We start from the raw sequence: 21,023 nt of genomic DNA, 5'->3' as shown, positions 1-21,023 counted from the left end.
TTGACAAACCACCTCCCTCTATCCCCGCTATCCTTAAAGAAGCCCTTGCCGATAAACCAGAGAGAGGCGCAATCCCCTTCACTAAGCACTGCTAGGAGACGTTTGTGTTTACGATAATAGTTTATTGCCCTGTCCCTCCTTCACTGTGATGATGGGGGGGGGGTGTAGGGAGCCCTCCCAGGCATGTCCCTGACTTTCTGAGCGCCAGGTGCCAGCCTCCTTCTGTCTGCTGTGTGTGTGTGTGTGTGTGTGTGTGTGTGTGTGTGTGTGTGTGTTTAACCGCCCACCCTGCGTTGCCCACTCAAGATACACCAAAAATCCAGCTTCTCCCTCCAGCTGCGGCCCATCAGTCTGGGATGTGGGGAGTCGAGGGCTTCTCGCTGCTCAGCGCCTCCACGTACCAGTCGGGCAGGAAGGTGTGCTCGGAGTCCCGGTGCACCGTGAAGGAGACAGGGTGGCCCGGCTCCCAGGCAAAGAGGTGGACTAACCTGGACAAAGGAGAAAACAGCAGGTACAACGTGAGGTTCCTCAGAAAGGGAGACTAATAATAAATTTTTATTTATACCCCGCCCTTCCCTGTTCAAAAACCGGGCTCAGGGCGGCTAACAACAAATTTAAAACACTTAATTGTCAAAGCAGCATAAAATACAGTGTAAAAACTTGAATACAGTGGTACCTCGGGTTAAGTACTTAATTCGTTCTGGAGGTCCGTTCTTAACCTGAAACTTTTCTTAACCTGAAGCACCACTTTAGCTAATGGGGCCTCCCGCTGCTGCTGCACGATTTCTGTTCTCATCCTGAAGCAAAGTTCTTAACCTGAGGTACTATTTCTGGGTTAGCGGAGTCTGTAACCTGAAGCGAATGTAACCTGAAGCGTATGTAACCCGAGGTACCACTGTAACAATATAATTCAAAGTTCAGAAATCAATTTAGGGGAAATCCATCTAATAAGCATTAGATAATCACCCGGGCTAGCTGGCTGAATTGGTCCTACTTGGGCCAGCGAGGAGGCCAGGGGAGAATTAGCTGTGGGATCCCAGAGTGGGTAATCTTCATAAAAGGGGAGGGGGAGGGAAGAGAAGGGAAATACAGTCATACTTTGGACTGAATGCGCTTCGGGTTGAGCTCGTTCGAGTTGCGCTCCGCGGCAACCTGGAAGTAACGGAGCGCATTACTTCCGGGTTTCGCCGCTTGCGCATGCGCAAACGCTCAAAATGACATCACACACATGCGCAGAAGCGGCAAAAGGTGACGTGCGCATGCACAGACGTGCCATCGCTAGTTACGTTTGCTTCTAGATGCGAACGAGGCTCCGGAACGGATCCCATTCATATCTAGAGGTACCACTGTAAAAGATCAGGCTGAATTCAAATTAAAGGCCAGGCAGAATAGCCAAGAAGTTGCTCTCCCTTGCTAGGAGCCCCACGTTCACTCTAGTCTTCCCATTTCGTTTTCCTCCTCTACTTAACCGGCCGTCATCAGCCTGCTCCCCGTAAAGGTGTTTGGATTGCAAACTCCCACTGGCCTCGGCCACCATGACTACTTACTTCGGATTGTCTTCGGTCACCACTTTCTTCACAAAGCCGAGGAACGCCGCGCAAAAGTTCATGCACACCGCCGGCTTCCAGCAGCCCGGGTCCTCCTGCCCAGGAGGAAGAAGGGAGGTTATTTTAGGGATGATACAACCTGGGACTGCCTTAGGCAGAGTCTGGCTCATTGGTCCATCTAGTTCAGCCTTCCTCAAACACAGCTCTGGTGCTGAAAGCCAATGCCTGAGAGGAACAGGTGTGTGTGTTTTCAGTTCTGAAGTGCGCACCTGACCACCTGTGCTTCCGTACCTAAACTACTGTTTTGCCCCAGCGTACCTTGGGAGTTCTGGTGAACAAGCAATTCATCAAGCCTGAAGTCTGCCGGCTGACTGGCTCTTCCAGCAACCTCTGTGGAAGATGCACTTTCACTCTGAGCACAGCTTCACAGGGGTTCCCTGTAACCACCGATCACCTGTTGAACCCTTATAGAGAGCCGCTCTGGAGGAAGAATTAGTGCACCAACACCCACCCACCCCTTTTCCCTTGGAGCTGGGAGAGGTTAGGACGAAAGGGGGGAATCTAAGATCTCAGCCTGGCTGGACTGGGCTGGACTCACCCTAATGAGCTGGAATATCTTCATCGTCTCAAACGTCTCCAGTTCCACGATGGAGCCATCTGGCCCCCGGTACCCGGCCACGATCCGAGACACTCCGGGCAGAAAAGACTGAGCCCACCACTTGATCATCTTGTGCCTGGGAGGAAGAGAGAAGCTGGCTCATTCATTCCCTCTGCCCGACGTCCGCTTTGGCTGCCCTCCCTGAGATCTGACGAGTGCTTGGCCGTCTTCCTCCCCAAGTACTGATTCTATGCTCAGAGACAGACATGAGGCCTATCTTGGGGTGGGGTTGCGTCCAACAAAGTCAACAACTTCCTTCCCTTTGCCTCATGTGCCACACCCCCCCCCCCAAAAAAAAATCGGTTCTGGGGATTTCCCCCCAACCTCTTAAAGTGGATGGAGGGGGGAGGAGAGGTTTTTTTGGGGGGGGGGGAGGAAGTCCTGCTGCAAAGGCGGAAGTTCTTTGTAGGATACAACCCCTTAAGGCCCGCCAGATGTTGCTGGACTCCAGCTCCCATCAGCCCCATGCACAATGGCCAATGGCCAGGGATGGCAGGAGTTGTAGTCCAGTAACACCTAGCAGGCCACTGGTTCCTTGCTCATTTAGGCCATCATCCTATTAAGGCTGGGTGATATATTGTCCCAAACCGGTTTGAAGTCCATATTGTGCTATCGGCTTCATAATTTTGGACCTGGCAATATATTGCGAATCATGGTTGTGTTGTGCAAGAATCAAGAAGAAGGGAAAACTGTGAAGCCAGACAGTGCCTCTACATAGCTCCATTCGTACAACAGACATCATGATATATACCTGGTGATATATCTGGGCAGCTGCTAACAGAATATTAAAAACACGATAAAACATCAAACATTAAAAACTTCTCTAAACAGGGCTGCCTTGAGATGCCTTCTAAAAGTCAGATAGTTGTCTATTTCCTTGACATCTGATGGGAGGGCGTTCTACAGGGCGGGTGCCACTACTGAGAAGGCCCTCTGTCTGGTTCCCTGTAACCTCGCAGTGAGGGAACCACTAGAAGGCCCTCAGTGCTGGACCTCAGTGTCCGAGCAGAACGATGGGGGTGGAGACGCTCCTTCAGGTATACTGATCCGAGGCCACTTAGGGCTTTAAAGTCCAGCACCAACACTTTGAATTGTGCTCAGAAACATACTGGGAGCCAATGTAGATCTTTCAAGACCAGTGTTATATGGTCTCAGCAGCTGCTCCCAGTCACAGTCTAGCTGCCGCATTCTGGATTAGCTGTAGTTTCTGGGTCACCTTCAAAGGTAGCCCCACATAGAGCGCATTGCAGCAGTCCAAGCGAGAGATAACCAGAGCATGCACCACTCTGGCGTGACAGTCCACAGGTAGGTAGGGTCTCAGCCTGCGTACCAGATGGAGCTGGTAGACAGCTGCCCTGGACACAGAATTGACCTGCGCCTCCATGGACAGCTGTGAGTCCAAAATGACTCCCAGGCTGCGCACCTGGTCCTTCAGGGGCACAGTTACCCCATTCAGGACCAGGGAGTCTTCCACATCTGCCCGCCTCCTGTCCCCCCAAAACAGGACTTCTGTCTTGTCAGGATTCAACCTCAATCTGTTAGCTGCCATCTATCCTCCAACCGCCTCCAGACACTCACACAGGACCTTCACTGGTTCTGATTTGAAAGAGAGGTAGAGCTGGGTATCATCTGCATACTGAAGGACACCCAGCCCAAACCCCCTGACTGTGTTATATGGTCTTGGTGGCCACTCCGAGATACCACCCAGACCTACCTCCTTTTCCCCAGCACGGTCAGGCAGCTGCCTGCATGAAGGCTGCAAGACCGGCCCTCTGCTAACAACAAAGAGTAAGAGATCCAGTCCCCTGACTGAGAAAGTGGTTAAAACTTGGAAGACATCTTCCAGGGTAGGAAGTTACTAAGGGTGAGAGAGCCATCAGCAAGCACACATTTTTTAAAAATCCTAGTAGGATCCCCTGCACTTTGTTGTAGAGACAGGCTGGGACTCTCATGCACCTTATTCTGAGTCTTAGAAAGAGGAGTTGAGAAATGGTAGATTTGCATTCCGGAAAAATGGCCTGGGTGGCATTATGGCTAGGCTGGTTGAAGGCAGAAGCCTGTTTAAGGCGAGGGTGGAGAATCCCTGAACTTCCAGGCGATACCAAACTCCAACTTCCATCAGAACCTAGGCAGCATGGACAATAGTCATGACTACTGTAATTCGCTCTACACGGGGCTGCCCTTGAAGCTGTCCCAGAAACTCCAGTGGGTGCAGAATGCTGCAGCGAGGCTCCTCACGGGGTCTCTGCCATGGGAGCATATTCACCCAGTGCTTTTCCAGCTGCACTGGCTCCCGGTGGAGTACAGGGTCAGATTTAAGGTGCTGGTTTTGACCTTTAAAGCCCTTCACGGCCTAGGACCATTGTACCTACGGGACCGCCTCTCCTGGTATGCCCCATGGAGGACCTTAAGGTCCATATATAGCAACACCCTAGAGGTCCCGGGCCCTAAGGAAGTCAGATTAGCCTCAACCGGAGCCAGGGCCTTCTCAACACTGGCTCTGGCCTGGTGGAACACTCTGCCTCATGAGACCAGGGCCCTGCAGGATCTGATTTCTTTCCGCAGGGCCTGTGAGACAGAGTTGTTCCACCTGGCCTTTAGCTTAGAATCAGTTTGATTCCCTCCCCCTCTTTCTTTTTCCTTTCTCCTCCTGTGAAGAGGCTGCATCCTAATGTTTTAATGTTGTATTCTAATCTTTTTTAAATTGTATTTTAATCAACTTGTTTTTATTATTGGTTGTTAGCCGCCCTGAGCCCGGGCTTGGCTGGGGAGGGTGGGGTATAAATAAAAAATTATGATGATGATGATGGGAGTTGTAGTTCTGGAACGCCTTTGCAGTACCTGGGGTTTTGTTTTTTTGTGGAAAGGGAGAAGACTCCATAGTTTCCCTGTTTTCCATCTCCCCGCCCACCTCACCTGTAAAAACTCTTCCTCTGAGCTGGGCTATGCATGACTTTGCTGGTCTTCAGCTCCACGTAACAGCTTGGAGGGTCAGGCCAGGGGCTCCGGGGGTCCGTGCAGTCCACCTCTCCCGAGAACAGCAGCGAGTGGGTTCCCAGGCGGGTCCGGATCACGATGCAGAAAGCCTCGTTTGTGTTCACCACCCCCGTCGGATCCGGAGTCCCGTCTGGAGTATCTGGAGCAGAAGAAGAAGAAGAGTTTGGATTTGATCTCCCGCTTTATCACTACCCTAAGGAGCCTCAAAGCGGCTAACAATCTCCTTTCCCTTCCTCTCCCACAACAAACACTCTGTGAGGTGAGTGAGGCTGAGAGACTTCAGAGAAGTGTGACCGGCCCAAGGTCACCCAGCAGCTGCATGTGGAGGAGCGGGGAAGCGAACCCGGTTCACCAGATTACGAGACTACCGCTCTTAACCACTACACCACACTGGCTCTCACAAGGAGACATTTACTCCCATCTTCGCATTCGAGAAAGGGGAAAAAACTCCCTAGCGAAAGACACAGCACACAACTTCCGACACCTCAACAGGTTAGAAGTATATTTTAAGCTCATTAATTGGTTCTTGGATTTGTTCAGGGCCGCGTAACCCTTTTGAGGACCGCGCTTGAGAGTGAGTGTTCTCCAGAGGCAAAAGAGGCACAAAGTGTCTGATCTTTTAAAGCCATCCAAGTTGGCAGCCATCACTGCATCTTGCAACAGTGAGTTCCATAGTTCAAGTATGCGCTAAAGAACTCCTTTCCTTTGTTTATCCTGAGTCTCTCACCCTTAGGCTTAAAGGGGATGAACCTGAAGATCTGATTATTATGAAAAAGGCACATCCACTTTTCCAACCCAGGCAGCCTTTTTCTACCCGTCTTATGCCCCCTACTGCAACTTATTATCTAATACTTATTAACCCTGAATTGATTTTTGAATTTTGAATTTGTTTGTTATTCATGTTTTTATACTGTGTTTTATGCTGCTTTTACAATTAAGTGTTTTAAATTTGTTGTTGGCCACCTTGAGCCCGGTTTTTGAACCGGGAAGAGCGGGGTATAAATAAAATTTTTATTATATTATTATTATTATTATTATTATTATTATTATTATTATTATTATTATTATTCAACTTTACTCTAAAACAGTGGTTCTCAAAGGGTATGGCAGCAGAGGATAATAATAATAATAACAATAATAATAATAATAATAATAATAATAATAATAATAAAAAAATTTATTTATATCCCGCCCTCCCCAGCCGAAGCCAGGCTCAGGGCGGCTAACAACAATAAAACAGTACAAAAGTACAGCATAAACAACACTCTAAAATCATTCATTATAAAATTAATGGTAAGCATGGTGGGGAAATTCAAGGACCATCAAACATTTAAACATTTCAATGTAGTACAGTATAGAAATAATCGTTTTTATTTGCAAAATATGGATATCGCTTCAAAATGAGAGCATAAATTGAAGCCGAGGACAATCCTAGCTGTGTTTTCCAATGTATTTCTTAATCGCTTAAAAATTTGCCGTGGCACGAGCAAATTTCTATTCTGAAAGTGTGGCCCAGAGGGAAAATGTTTAAGAACCGCGGCCCGAAACTGAAAAGCTCTGATTTTGATTCATTTATTACATCTCTATCCTCCACGGGGCTCAAGACGGCGTACGTGGTTATCTCCATTTCATCCTCCCAACATCCCTGTAAGGTAGGCCGAGACAGAGTGACTTGCCCCAGGGTCACCTCACGAGTTTTGTGGCCGAGTGGGGGCTTGAACCCTGGTCTCTCAGATCCTAGTCCAACATGCTAACCACTACACCACACTGGCTCTCAATAGTGAGATCAACATCGCTGCCCAGAACCGAGCCGTATGGTCAGACCAGGGTTTAGAGCATAGCTGTCAACTTACAGATTTGAAAATAAGGGGCCAGCAGCCTCGAAAATAAGGGATCAGCAGCCAAAATATGGGATTTTCCAGGCACAGGTATGTTCAGCTTCTGAGCCCCTCCGAGCCAAAGGCAGAAAGCCCAGCCAGCAGCTCAAACGAAGCCTCAAGCGGTGGTTCCCACAGCGCAGCAACCCGGCAAAGGGGATGCAGCAAGGAAAACCACCGTCGCCTCTCCGCTGGGAAGCGCTGAGCAAAGGCGAGTCCCCAGGCAACGCGGCCGATTTGATCGGCACAAGGCATGCGAGCTCCACCCCCAGTCGTTCTTAGACTCCTTACTGGGTGAGCAACGCAGCCAAGAAACACAGTTGGAGCCTCCCTCCTCCCTGGCCGGCAGGGAGGGAGGGAGAGGAGCTGCTTCCTTTGAAACCCGGGAAATTTAAGGGACATCATCAATAAGGGACAGCAGCGGGACACGGCGCTGGGATAAGGGACTTTCCCACCAAATAAGGGATGGTTGACAGCTATGTTTTAGAGGCCTCTGGCATCCTTACCAGAGCACATGTACTGCTCAAACTTGTAGCCCATGTACATGAGCTCCTTCAGCAGGTCCGTGCGCTGCTCCCGCTGCCTCCGGGCGGCCTCCGTCTCGACTTCGCTGATGTACAGAGTCCCGCGGAAGAGGCTCACCGCCAGCAGCCAACCGTCCTGATTTTCGTAGGGCGTGGTCAGCACTTTGGTGAGATGCCCCCGCCACGTCACAAAGTCAGCATTCAGCGGCCGCCTGCAAAGCGGGGAGAGAAAAAACCGTTAAAAAGAGCAAAGCACGAGCTGCTGGGGCCGTTCCTCTGTATTCTAAGGCCGCCAAAGTCAATCTCTGGTAAAAGCAGGGATCACCAACGCAGCCCTAATGGGCACATAGGAACCTGCAGACACCTCTCTGCATATGGTTTTAAAAAGACACCTGAAGGCTGCCCTGCTCAAAGAAGTTTTCAGCGTGTGCTGTCGTATCATGCTTTTACTAATTTTTTTGTTGGGAGCCACTGGGGCAACCCAGGCAGATGGGTGACAATAGGGACGTGGGTGGCGCTGTGGTCTAAACCACTGAGCCTCTTGGGGCTTGCTGATTGAAGGTTCGAATCCCTGCGATGGAGTGAGCTCCCGTTGCTCTGTCCCAGCTTCTGCCAACCTAGCAGTTCAAAAGCACGCCAGTACAGACTATGAAAAGCACTAGAGATACGAGATGATCAGAGCCCCCCCCCCGAACTTGAAGCATGGGAAGTCCCAATAAAATTTTTATAATTTGGCAGAATATTTGGAATATTTGATATGTATATGTATAATTTGGAATATTTAATGTGATTTGATTGGATTGTTGAAATGGAAAACTTAATAAAAATAGTTTTTTTAAAAAAGCACACCAGTACAAGTAGATAAATAGGTACCGCTGTGGCGGAAAGATAAATGGCATTTCCATGCGCTCTGGTTTCCGTCACGGTGTCCTGTTGCACCAGACTTAGTCATTCTGGCCACATGACCCGGAAGCTGTACGCCGGCTCCCTCGGCCTGAAAGCAAGATGAGCGCCGCAACCCCAGAGTCACCTTTGACTGGACTTAACCATCCAGGGGTCCTTTACCTTTTTAATCTTGTTTTTACTATTTTTTTGTTGGGACTCACCCAGAGTGGCTGGGGCAACCCAGTCAGATGGGTGGCATTTATTATTATTATTATTATTATTATTATTATTATTATTATTATTATTATTATTATAATATGGATAGTGGCGACACAGGAATGGGCCTTTTCTGCAGCGGCTCCCCATTTGCAGAGTGCTCTCCCCAGGGAGGCTCACCTGGTGTCTTCCTTGCACACCTTTAGGCACCAGGTAAAACACAGAGGGAAAGATCATCGCTCAATGAGGCAGCGCTCGCATTACAAGCGCATGGTCCCCAGTCCGAACGTCGACCTCCCGATTTAAAAGGACCAAGTGGATTGGCCCTAGATCCTGGGGAGCCATTTCCACTCAAGGCAAGGCAATGCCATATTAGATGGTCTGACTCATGTGTGGGTTTTTAAAAAAACAACACAAAACAAAACACCCCTGTTTTTTATTATTTGTGCTTTTATATTGCATTTTTATGCTGTGAACCGCCCAGAGATCTATGGATAATCATAAATATTAATAATAATTTATTATTTATACCCTGCCCATCTGGCCGAGTTTCCCCAGCCACTCCGGGCGGCTCCCAATCGAGTGTTAAAAACAACACAGCCTTAAATATTAAAAACTTCCCTAAACAGGGCTGCCTTCAGATGTCTTTTAAAGAGAAGATAGCTGCTTATTTCGTTGAAGGGCAAATTTAATAAATAAAAATAAATAAAATAAGCAGCAGCTTCCTAGCAACATAGCAGAGCACTGCCGGAATGGCAGAGGCAAAACATAGTCCATATGTATATACTAGCTCCCGATAACCTGATGCTCCATTAACCCTTCCTTTCTCTTATGCGGGGAGAGACAGACCGAGAATCGTGCCCTTCCTCACCCTTTGTCCTCAGTCTGCAGCTGCTTCCGGTTCTGGGTGATCCACCTCAGCAAGTGCTCCAGCCCCTCGCGGACGGTCTCATCCTGCTTCACATAGCGGTCGCGGTAGCCGTCGCGCAGGTCGAAGCCGGGGGAGGGGCCCTCGACAGGGGGCGGGGCATAGTAGCGCAGGCGGCGAGCGTCCCCGTGGTAACAGCGCTGGGCGTCCAGGGAAAAGTGTCCCAGCTGAGCCGGCCGCCGGTAAAAGGGGAAAGGGGCATCGTAGCGAGACGGCGTGACGGGAAGAGTGAGGGGAGCCTTGGCGTCGCTCTTCTGGCGCTTGGCGCTGCAGTCTCTAGGAGCGTCGTCCTCCCGGTCATGAGTCCTGGTAGCGTCGATAGCGGTCTTCATCAGGGACTGCAATCGACAAGGGAAAGAGATAGTAAAACACTCCGAAAAAGACGCCCTTGCGTGGTCAGATAACCTTTCTTTAATGCTCTGCTTACCCCTCTCAACAAGAACATGCGCTCATCCTTCAGCACTTATAAGTCGCACCCACAAACAGTGCGTTTGGGAATCCCCTTTCTGCTCTCAAGGCACATATTAAATGGTCAGGGGAGAAGGGGACTTTCAAACTGTGGGGCTTTTGCTATTCAATTCACAGAGTTGCCAAGTTGGAAGGGACCATGAGGATCATCTACCGTATTTTTCGCTCTATAAGACGCACTTTTTCCCTCCTAAAAAGTACAGTGGTACCTCGGGATGCGAACGGGGTCCGTTCCGGAGCACCATTCGCATCCTGAATGCAACGTAAGACATGACGGTGCATCTGCACGTCACGTTTTGCCGCTTCTGCGCATGCGCGTGATGTCATTTTGAGCGTCTGTGCATGCCCGAGCGGCGAAACCCGGAAGTAACGCGCTCCGTTACTTCCGGGTTGCCGCGGAGTGCAACTCGAACGCGCTCAACCCGAAGCACATTCAACCCAAGGTATGACTGTAAGGGGAAATATGTGTGTGTCTTATGGAGCAAATGCAGGCAGCGCAGCTATCCCAGAAGCCAGAACAGCAAGAGGGATCGCTGCGCAGCGATCCCTCTCGCTGTTCTGGCTTCTGGGATTTTTCTTGTTTTCCTCCTCCAAAAACTATGGTCTGGTGTGTCTTAGAGAGTGAAAAATACGGTAGCTCAGACTTTCCCAAACTTGTGTCTGCAACTCCCATCATCCTTAGCTAGCAAGACCAGTGGTCATGTCCCACCTGCTGGACTGTAGGAATCTTTTCCCCAACATGGGACTCAAACTCTGAGATTAAAGAGTCTCATGAGCTATCAAATATGCGCGCATGCGCACGCGCACACTCACGCACAGGTATTCTCCTAAGGAGCTTTTTATTAAATGCTTCACTTTTTATTTTTTATTTTCAAATTCTTACATTATGCCTTTCAAGGCAAAGCCCACCCACAGCAGCTTACAAAAATAAAAGCTAACACTATTTTACATACATGTCCACTGGAAACCGGGGGGGGGGGGGACAAGATTCACAGAAATAAAAACAGACTCTGAGTTCCAACAACAGGGAGCGAACTCAGCCTCGTTATATCATAGAATCACAGAGTTGGAAGGGATCCCCCAGGGTCATCTAGCCTGACCCCCTGCAATGCAGCAATCTTTTGCCCAACATGGGGCTCAAATCCATGACCCTGAGACAGAGTGGATAGCTCTGTCGGTAGACCAGGGGACTCTGTCTCAGGGTCCCTGTGGGAACATCTCTGATGCCCTTACAACAATCCTTTCTGGCAGGCCAGTCGCAATGCTGGGCTGCTTTATAAGGGGCGCTTTCTCCCAGTAGCAGAGAAGTATCGTTTGATAAGCAGGAAATAAGCAGCTATCTTATTTTTAAACGACATCTGAAGGCAGCTCTGTTTAGGGAAGTTTTTAATATTTATTGCTGTATTGTTTTTAACACTCGATTGGGAGTGGCTGGGGAAACTCAGCCAGATGAGCAAGGTATAAATATATTATTATTATTATTATTATTATTATTATTATTATTATTATTATTATTACAGTGGTACCTGGGGTTAAGTTCTTAATTCGTTCCAGAGGTCCGTTCTTAACCTGAAACTGTTCTTAACCTGAAGCACCACTTTAGCTAGGCCTCCTGCTGCCGCCGTGCCGCCGGAGCATCCTGCGGCCATTCTGTTCTCATCCTGAAGCAAAGTTCTTAACCCGAGGTAATATTTTTGGGTTAGTGGAGTCTGTAACCTGAACCATCTGTGTTTGTAACCCAAGGTAAGGTAAAGGGACTACCTGACCATTAGGTCCAGTCATGGCCGACTCTGGAGTTGCTGCGCTCATCTCACTTTATTGGCCAAGGGAGCCGGCGTACAGCTTCCGGGTCATGTTGCCAGCATGACTAAGCCGCTTCTGGCGAACCAGAGCAGTGCACAGAAATGCCCTTTACCTTCCCACTGGAGCAGTTCCTATTTATCTACTTGCACTTTGACGTGCTTTCGAACTGCTAGGTTGGCAGGAGCAGGGACTGAGCAACAGCTCACCCCGTCGCGGGGATTTGAACCGCCGACCTTCTGATCGGCAAGCCCTAGGCTCTGTGGTTTAACCCACAGCGCAACCCGAGGTACCACTGTATTATTATTATTAGATAAGGCTGTCAATTAGATCCTGAAGCTGAGGCTCCAATACTTTGGCCACCTCATGAGAAGAGAAGACTCCCTGGAAAAGACCCTGATGTTGGGAAAGATGGAGGGCACAAGGAGAAGGGGACGGCAGAGGATGAGATGGTTGGACAGTGTTCTTGAAGCTACCAGCATGAGTTTGACTAAACTGCGGGAGGCAGTGGAAGACAGGAGTGCCTGGCGGGCTCTGGTCCAGGGGGTCACGAAGAGTTGGACACGACTAAACGACTAAACAACAACAACAACAAGGCTGTTGATGGATGCTGATGGTCATGCAGCCACTCCTCCATCCAGGTCAGGAACTGCCTGCAACACGGACTTGTTGAACCCCCGGACCTCCTTGCATGCAAATCAGACGCGAAGGCTTGGCGGTGCAGCCAGCAACCCAAGCGGAGGCTGCTTCCGTCCCTCGTTTCCCGCCATTTCTTCTTTCCCATTCAAGTTTCCACCATATCCTCCGAATGTCAGCTCACCTCTCCTCCTCCTTCTTCCCCGCAGTCTTCAGCCGCAAAACCTAGGCGCGCTCCCCCCGGGAGAATGCGCGCGGCACATTCAGGCGCTCATGCACACGCACTTTCCTCTTGTGCAAGGGACCCAGGAGTCCTGGTCACACCAGCACCCACTTGGGGGAGATGCCCAAAGATGCTTTTGGACCTCTCCCTCTCCCTCCTCCTCTTGCAGCCAATCAGTCAGGGAAAGACACCCCCCCCCTCCATAAATAAATAAATCAGCCTTTCATTTTGAGCCCTCCCGGCTCCCGTACTTACCTTCTGTGACGTCATCGCAGGACACTGCCGATTCGCGCTGCCGCGGAGAGAGAGGAAGGGACGCAGCTCGCGCGTCTCCTTTGTGTCACCAGCCAAACAAGACCCGGGCGCCCGACATCTTGCTCAAAACAATCGCTGCGTTCCGTTCCTTCGGCTCGTAAGGCCGCGCGGCGATGGCGTCATCACAGGGCGCCAGTCGGGAGGCGAAGTCAACGCCCTTCCCATTTCCTGCCCACACACACACACATACACAAAACACCCCAGGAGGTGCCACGCAAAGCGCGGCCGGCAGGTGGCGATCGCGGCCCGCCTCCTGCGGATAAAGCAGTTTTCCTTCCCATGTCCAAAATGGCCGCCAGTTCGGCTTCGTTCCCTGTTTCTCGATGGAGATGGCGGCTTTAGGCCAGCGTCGGTCAGAGGTAGCTTCGTCCCGACCGGAATAAAGATGGCGGGCAGCCGGCGAGCGTGTCAAAGGGGCGGGGTTGGAGGGAGTGACGTCATCTTCCGGAGGCGGCCAGCAAGGAGCTTTGCGGACTCGGGTGGGGACTTGGAGTGGCTTGTTTTGGAGAGGAAGCGGCAGCTGCGGCGGCGTCATCAGAGGCAGCTCTGGTCGGAAGCGGGGACTGGCAGGCGAGACTACGAGGGTCTCTTTGTGAGTCGGGGGCGCTTTAAATGGAGGAGGGGATCCAGGGGGTGGGAAAGAAGGACTCAAGGAAATCAATTGGCATCACTAACTTAGAGCTATTTGGTTCAATGGGTCTCCTCTTGAGCGGGTCTTGGATGCAACTCGTGGCGTTTCAGAAGATTTTGCTTCCATAATTCGCTAGTCTATTTACATCTTCACTTTTGAAACTACAGTACAGTGGTACCTCGGGTTACATACGCCTCAGGTTACATACGCTTCAGGTCACAGACTCCGCTAACCCAGATATATTACCTCGGGTTAAGAACTTTGCTTCAGGATGAGAACAGAAATTGCGCAGTGAGAACAGACCTCCAGAACGAATTAAGTACGTAACCAGAGGTACCACTGTACTTTTCCTCTTATGCAAGAGGAGTGGGTTTGCACAATAATAATAATGTGTTTGTGGGGGCGGTGTTTCTGGGTTGTTGTTTTTTAAATGTGTTTTGGTTTCCCATTTTGTGTTTTTATGTTGTGAACTGCCCTGTGATACAGCTACTACTAATAAAGTGGACTCTGCTCCCAAGAAAGCAATTGTGTTGTAATAAATTTATCCAAGGTTATCACAGAATATCGTGTTTTCAAAACAGACAGATGTGCCATGGAAATACATTATCTTTTAAAGATATTTGTAAATTTTGATAATAACGTTTTTAAAAAGAAAATATTAATTGTTTGGTTGTGGCATTAGCTTGCATGGGGCAGAGCCTGCTTTGCTGTAGCCCTCTAACTGGGTTGGTGTGTGGGGATACACACACATACAGTACTGATGAAGGGGGGAGGGGAAACTGATGCTACAGGTGGGTACTGTTAATATAAAGCCATTTATCACACTGCATACAGAGAAGACGACAATAACATTCAAAGGCAAAATTGAAGCCAGATGATGAAGCCAGGCTAGAAAAAGCAGAAACCTGAATCACTCATATGCAAAGCATACAGCATCCAGTTGGATGAGCAGACTATTTGATCAGCATAGGTGTGATCCACACCCAACTTGTTTTACTTCCCCTGTGCTTTTGAAGTTGCTTGACATGCAGATATTAAGCAACTGAAGTTCTTCAGGGCATGGCAGGGAAGTGATGAGGGGAGAGCTTTGCCTCCTTAATTTCCGCATGCCAGCCAGTACTTAATAATACAGGAGACAGGGCCTGCCAGTATGAATGCCGTCAGCCTTATACTGAGGTGCCAGGGCAGTGAAAGTTGTGGATTGTGTGCAATCTGCAGCATCAAGGGTGTTCTGAGGACAATAGGATTGTGAGATATTGACCAGAATGAACGCCGAGGGACCTTCTGGGGTGGATTAGAGATGGGGGTTGTAGCTCATTGCAGAGCACCCAGAAAGATATTGGAAGAAGGGGAGGACCATTATGACTAAAAGGCTGAGAAGGAGGAAGACACTGGTCTCTGAAATGGCCCTCAGTATTGAAGGGGGGTGAGGCTGGGGAATGAAGGCTAGCAAGGGTCTGTGGCAGGTGTGAGGAACCTGTGGCCCTCTAAATGTTGCTGGACTACAACTTCCATCATCCCTGGGCTGTGGCTGATGGAAGTTGTAGTTCCACAGCATCTAGAAGACCAGAGAGTTCTGCACACCTGGAGCAGGTAGCATAATGACTCTGCCTCCCATCTTTAGCCCTCACCTCCAGCCCCATGAAGCGGAAGCATCAGCTCATCTCGGATACATTCCAGGCGAAAAAACGACGACTGGTTCTCGGATCGGAGCCTCTCGAACAGGGTAAGAATGGAGGAATAAGTGTTGTGTGGTGAGGCGTCAGAGTTCTCTCTCTGCATGGGGAGGTGCGTGTGAGAGGACTTATGGGGGGATGATGAGTGAGAGGTGAGTGCCATCAGTTCTGGATGGCATGAGGCAGAGTGCTGCAGAAATATGCCAGCTTCTTATGTTCCCCCCCTCCAGAAGGCCCCGAGGCAGTAGAATCTGCACTCCAGTTCTTGGCCTCTCTCTTCCCCCGCAAATTATTTGAAGATTTTCTGCCACCCTTGATTCTGAGACACCAGATCTACAGCCTCGTCAAAGACCGAACGACCGTCGACAGGCACTTGGTAGGTGATTCCTTCCTCAGTTCAGAGGTCAGGTAGAGGAATCTGGAGGGCTGAATTTGCCCCCCACTCCCCCGGACCTGAGGTTCCCCAGGATATGGGGTGTTTGAAGAACCAAAGGATCCTATGGGAAACCTATAAACCACCTCCTCCTCTCATGCACACATGCACACACCCTACCATGATTTCAATAAAATGAGGTGTGTGTCTATAGATAGACAAATCTCTCTTCCTTCTGCCTCCAATTCTCCACCTTCAGAGTTTGCATTGAAATAGACTGGTTAAAATAAATAAAACCTCCTCCTCCCTCTGTGTCTTTCTCCAGAGCCAGCTGAAAGATGAGGGCCGGATCCGGATGTTCCAGCATGGTTTCGATGCAGACACTTTCGTTGTGGCGTTCACAGACAACTATAAATCTAAGGTCTTGTGTCTTTTGTGTGTGTGTGTATGTGGTGAGTTGAGGGGCAGTGCAGAAGCAGGGGAGAGATTGTGACGGCTCTTTCTCCCACAGGTGCTAGAGTTTACGTCTGGGAAGGACTTTGACAGGACTGTTAGGAAATTCCTGGATTCTGTCCTCAGCTCCTGCCCTGACATCAGTTTCGACAAAAGAAGGATGCTGAGAGAGTTTGGCTTCAGTGATGCGGAAATCACGTGAGTAAAGTTTTCCCCAGAGTGGAATCAGAGTAGAGGGTGTTCTGAGGGCCGGGTATGAAGCTCGGGCTTCCTCTTTGAGGTTTTGCTGTGTCCGGGTATAATGAATCTTAGTAAATCAATTGAATTCGTTCTGATTGGTTTAAATCTGCATAATTTTGTATGGAGTTCAACAACCCAGTTCCCTGGGGGCAAGGGGAAGTATTCTGTGACATGACTGCACATGCCAAAGCAGGCACTCTTTAAGAATATAGTAATGTACTGTTTATAAGCTCCTGCCAACCTAGCAGTTCGAAAGCACGTCAAAGTGCAAGTAGATAAATAGGTACCGCTCCAGCGGGAAGGTAAACGGCATTTCCGTGCGCTGCTCTGGTTCGCCAGAAGCGGCTTAGTCATGCTGGCCACATGACCCGGAAGCTGTACGCCGGCTCCCTCGGCCAATAAAGCGAGATAAGCGCCGCAACCCCAGTGTCGGCCACGACTGGACCTAATGGTCAGGGGTCACTTTACCTTTTACTGTTTATAAGAGCATAAGACTCTTAATCTCAGGGTTGTGGGTTCGAGTTACACACTGGGTAGAAAGATTCCCGTAATGCAGGAGGTTAGATGAAACGACCCTTGGGGTCCCTTCCAAGTGTACAGTTCTATGACTACAATTGTACAAACAAAAACAAAAGCCCTCAAAGCTGTTTACAAAAAGAATAACACAAAGGGCTTGGACCATCATACCTGACTGTTAACTTGCATGGAGATTGTTGAGTAACAGGTAGTGACTTGCCCAGAGCTGAGATCCAGGCATCTCAGAAGAAGAAACAGTGGCTCATACCGGGATCCTCAGACACACTTAGTGGTGCGGTTTGGTTATTTTGAACTCTGGACTTCGTTGTCTTACATCTCCTGGCCTCTCCATAATGGGAAGTATGTTACTTCAAAAGGCAGTAAGCCAGCTCTGCTGCGTTTGGAGACACTCCTTCTCATTTTACTGAACAGGACCCTGGACCTTTTCCCTGAAGTCCTGTCTTGATAGCACCACTGAGCAACACTTTCCTTAGACTCCCGTTATCTCTGGCTTTCCACAGTCCCAGAAGCGGCTGCATCTTGGTACAAAAGGGGCAAGTCGTAATGGGGGGATTACATTTCTCTCCCATTCCTGTGTTTCATGTTCAGGCAGCTGGTGAATGCCGGAGTCCTGACTGTCCGTGACGCAGGGAGCTGGTGGCTGGCAGTGCCTGGAGCAGGTCGTTTTGTCAAATGCTTCATCAAAGGTTAGTTCACTTCCCCGCCCCGCATGTGGAATCCCTTGCTCCAGGCAAAAGCTGGGACACCTCTGACAGCAGCAACCTAGTGATCTGTGTTGTGTGTGTCTCTCGGTCTTCCCAGGGAGGAAAGCTGTGCTGAGCATGATCCAGAAGGCCAAATACAAGGAGGTTTTGCTGTCTGACCTGCAGAACCGCCGAGCTCCAAGCGCCGTGAAGCTGGGCCTTCCTTACCACATCCACGACCTTATTGGAGCTCAGCTGGTTGACTGGTACTAGATTTCTGCTCTCGCTCCCACCTGTGAAAAACCAAATGTTGCCTTGGATTTCAGCCTGTTGCTGTTAAGTTTGATCCTTGCCCTTGGGCCGCCAACTAAGGCTATAATCCTACATACCGGGGAGTGGGTCATTTTCTGGGCTGGTGACTTGGATCCCAACCTCTCTTACCCCCAGGGGCCCACCTGCCAATCACCTGATGTCATCAGAGGGGGTCTCCGTCATCAGCAGGGACAGCAAGCCCTGCTTGCAAAGGAATGCTTGGGAGCTGCTTTCACTTGGGAGCAGATTTGCTCTTCTGCAGCTGCGTCCTTACCTGGTTACAGGGAATCAGGCAGAGGGCATTCTCGGTAGTGGCACCCGCCCTGTGGAACACCCTCCCTCCAGATGTCAAAGAGAAAAACAACTACCAGACTTTTAGAAGACATCTGAAGGTAGACTTGTATACCCATGTAGTATCTGAAACCAAAGGGGCACATTGGTTGCCAGATGTGAAATACATGGGTGTTATTTTCATCTCTCCTATCCCACTAGAATATGGGTGGCGCTGTGGGTTAAACCACAGAACCTAGGGCTTGCCGATCAGAAGGTCGGAGGTTCGAATCCCCGCGACGGGGTGAGCTCCCGTTGCTCAGTCCCTGCTCCTGCCAACCTAGCAGTTCAAAAGCACGTCAGAGGGAAGGTAAACGACGTTTCCGTGCGCTGCTCTGGTTCGCCAGAAGCGGCTTAGTCATGCTGGCCACATGACCCGGAAGCTGTACGCCGGCTCCCTCGGCCAGTAAAGCGAGATAAGCGCCGCAACCCCAGAGTCGTTTGCTACTGGACTTAACGGTCAGGGGTCCCTTTACCTTTTTACCCCACTAGAACGGGATGCTAGACTTGATGGGCCCTGGCCTGATCCAGCTGGGGCTCTTCTTATGCTTTTCTTATTCTGTCCTGCTTTTAACCTGACCACCTCATTCTCGCTTCCTCTAGCGTGCCCACGACCTCCGGCACCCTCCTCCGACTGGCTGATGATTAAGGACGTGCCACTTGTCTGCCACCAAACCAACAGCTGTGCCTAAAATGAATGGATGCTGCTTAGGGCTCTCGCCACGGGAGACAGGATGCCTACCTGAGCCACCAGCATCGTTGTGAACAAACAGCACCTTTTCCAGCAAAAAACAATTTTTTAATTATTATTTATGAAACAGATTTATATTTTGCACTTAATATGGGCCCAATGTGCGAGAGCATCTTAGCAGGACCCCTGACTGACATGATGTGACTGACGGGAGGCCGTGGATAAGAGAGGAGGGAACCGTTTGTGCAATCTCTTGGCTTGATCTCTGGATGCCGGACGACCGTCAGAAACCTGCGCATCTAAGAACAGCCAGGGCCAAGATGTTCCCACAAGGAATTCATTCCTGGCAGTGTGTGTGTGGCCGTGTATGTATGAGTGTTGATTTCTTAGATGACACCAGTGTCTTAAAAAATTACATTGGAGCTTGATTAAAAGCATTTCTTCTTGGCTCGCCGATATGTTCTGAAGACAATACGTTTTGGGGACAAGATGCTGGCTAAACAGGGATGCATCTCACAACAGCTTAGTTCTACTTTGTTCTTTGGTGATCGCTCGTAGCCAAGTAAGATTGTGTTCCATAAACACAGTCTTAACAGTGAGTCTGTGAGTGACTGTGGAGGCCAATTCTGGATCCACACGTCCTTCCACAGTGGGGACATAGGTTTCTGGGCGGGAGTTGATCACGGTGTGGATTTGCCAAGCGTGCCTTCCTCTTAGCGCGTTTCTCCCTTGCGTCCTGAGTTTGAGTGTCTTCAAAGCCCATGACCCCTTTGGTAAAGGCTGTTCTCCAACTGGAGCACTCACAGGCTGGTGTTTCCCATTTGTCAGTGTTGTCAGTACAGTGGTACCTCGGGTTAAGTACTTAATTCGTTCCGGAGGTCCGTTCTTAACCTGAAACTGTTCTTAACCTGAAGCACCACTTTAGCTAATGGGGCCTCCTGCTGCTGCCGTGCCGCCTGAGCACAATTTCTGTTCTCATCCTGAAGCAAAGTTCTTAACCCGAGGTACTATTTCTGGGTTAGCGGAGTCTGTAACCTGAAGCGTATGTAACCTGAAGTGTATGTAACCCGAGGTACTACATTTTTTTTAGATTTGCCTTGACAGCGTCTTTGAACCTCTTTTGTGGACTACCAGCATTACGCTTTCCATTTTTAAGTTCAGAATAGAGCAGTGTCTTTGGAAGACAATAATCAGGCATCCGTCCAACATGACCAGTCCAACAAAGTTGATGTTGAGGAATAATTGCTTTGACACTGGTGATCTTTGCTTCTTCCAGTACCCTGGAATTAGTTCACTTTGTACAGTGCAAGCAGCTATCCCTTCTGCCCAGAGGAGCCCAAGAACTTCTGTCAGGCAGGAAGTGGTCTCCTGTTTGGTCAGACGACTTGTCTTTTGAGCCCAGTATTTATATACTCACTCTCCCCTGCAATGGACTAGATGCCTCTTGGGTCCCTTCCAACTCTATGATTCTGTTGGTGGCTCTCTAGCCCGCCAGTGGAAGGTCTTCCACTTCACAACGGACCTGCTCCTTGTAGGGGGAGATGCCACTGCCCAAATCTGGGGTGTTCAGCCTGTACCCTGTAACCAAGCTAAAATAAGACTTTTCACACATGGAAACCGACCCCAAAACTCTGTCTGATTAGATGTTCCGCCTGGTCCCTTCTGCTTCAACGTAGATTGTGTCTCTCTTTGCATATCTACAGCACATACATACGGAATCAGGATTCAAAATGACCTTAACAGATGGGGCAACTGGGACCAAACTAAGAAAATGAATGTCAATAGGAAGAAGAAGAAGAGTTTGGATTTGATATCCTGCTTTATCACTACCCAAAGGAGTCTCAAAGCGGCTAACATTCTCCTTTCCCTTCCTCCCCCACAACAAACACTCTGTGAGGTGAGTGGGGCTGAGAGACTTCAGAGAAGTGTGACTGGCCCAAGGTCACCCAGCAGCTGCATGTGGAGGAGCGGAGATGCGAACCCGGTTCCCCAGATTACGAGACAACCGCTCTTAACCACTACA

The 21,023-nt window shown here is 49.6% G+C and overlaps 2 protein-coding genes and 1 long non-coding RNA gene across 6 annotated transcripts in view; 1 reads left to right on the top strand and 2 right to left on the bottom strand.

Annotated features, from left to right (window-relative positions):
* The window catches only part of LOC144326613 (uncharacterized), a 187,998-nt gene extending 168,049 nt beyond the window's left edge, over nt 1-19,949 (bottom strand). Inside the window, exon 1 of the long non-coding RNA XR_013391630.1 lies at nt 19,909-19,949. This is a non-coding gene — a long non-coding RNA (uncharacterized LOC144326613). The remainder of the gene's footprint in view (nt 1-19,908) is intronic.
* DXO (decapping exoribonuclease) lies at nt 102-13,235 on the bottom strand. 2 transcript variants are annotated; one of them, XM_028719915.2, is made up of 7 exons: nt 13,015-13,235; nt 9,576-9,970; nt 7,586-7,815; nt 5,122-5,341; nt 2,146-2,281; nt 1,548-1,642; nt 102-488 (listed from the first exon to the last, which is right to left on the bottom strand). In XM_028719915.2, exons 1-7 carry the CDS (start codon nt 13,027-13,029, stop codon nt 347-349), a joined length of 1,233 nt encoding a protein of 410 aa, XP_028575748.2. In that variant the 5' UTR covers nt 13,030-13,235; the 3' UTR covers nt 102-346. The 2 variants fall into 2 exon arrangements, with proteins under 2 accessions (XP_028575748.2, XP_028575749.2); XM_028719916.2 differs by lacking the exon at nt 13,015-13,235 and adding an exon at nt 12,721-12,952.
* On the top strand, nt 13,517-19,454 carry WHR1 (winged helix repair factor 1). 3 transcript variants are annotated; one of them, XM_028719918.2, is made up of 8 exons: nt 13,517-13,666; nt 15,330-15,431; nt 15,615-15,757; nt 16,080-16,175; nt 16,266-16,405; nt 17,573-17,670; nt 17,786-17,933; nt 18,913-19,454. In XM_028719918.2, the coding sequence occupies exons 2-8, from the start codon at nt 15,347-15,349 to the stop codon at nt 18,956-18,958; spliced, it is 756 nt and encodes a 251-aa protein (XP_028575751.2). In that variant the 5' UTR covers nt 13,517-13,666; nt 15,330-15,346; the 3' UTR covers nt 18,959-19,454. The 3 variants fall into 3 exon arrangements, with proteins under 3 accessions (XP_028575751.2, XP_077778894.1, XP_028575750.2); XM_028719917.2 differs by having other exon boundaries at nt 13,518-13,666; nt 15,612-15,757; XM_077922768.1 differs by lacking the exon at nt 17,786-17,933 and having other exon boundaries at nt 15,612-15,757.
* Nucleotides 19,950-21,023: the final 1,074 nt, after the last annotated feature.

The sequence above is a fragment of the Podarcis muralis genome, chromosome 2 (assembly GCF_964188315.1).
Source record: "Podarcis muralis chromosome 2, rPodMur119.hap1.1, whole genome shotgun sequence".
NCBI lineage: Eukaryota > Metazoa > Chordata > Lepidosauria > Squamata > Lacertidae > Podarcis > Podarcis muralis.
This window is presented reverse-complemented; position numbering and strand designations above follow the sequence as displayed.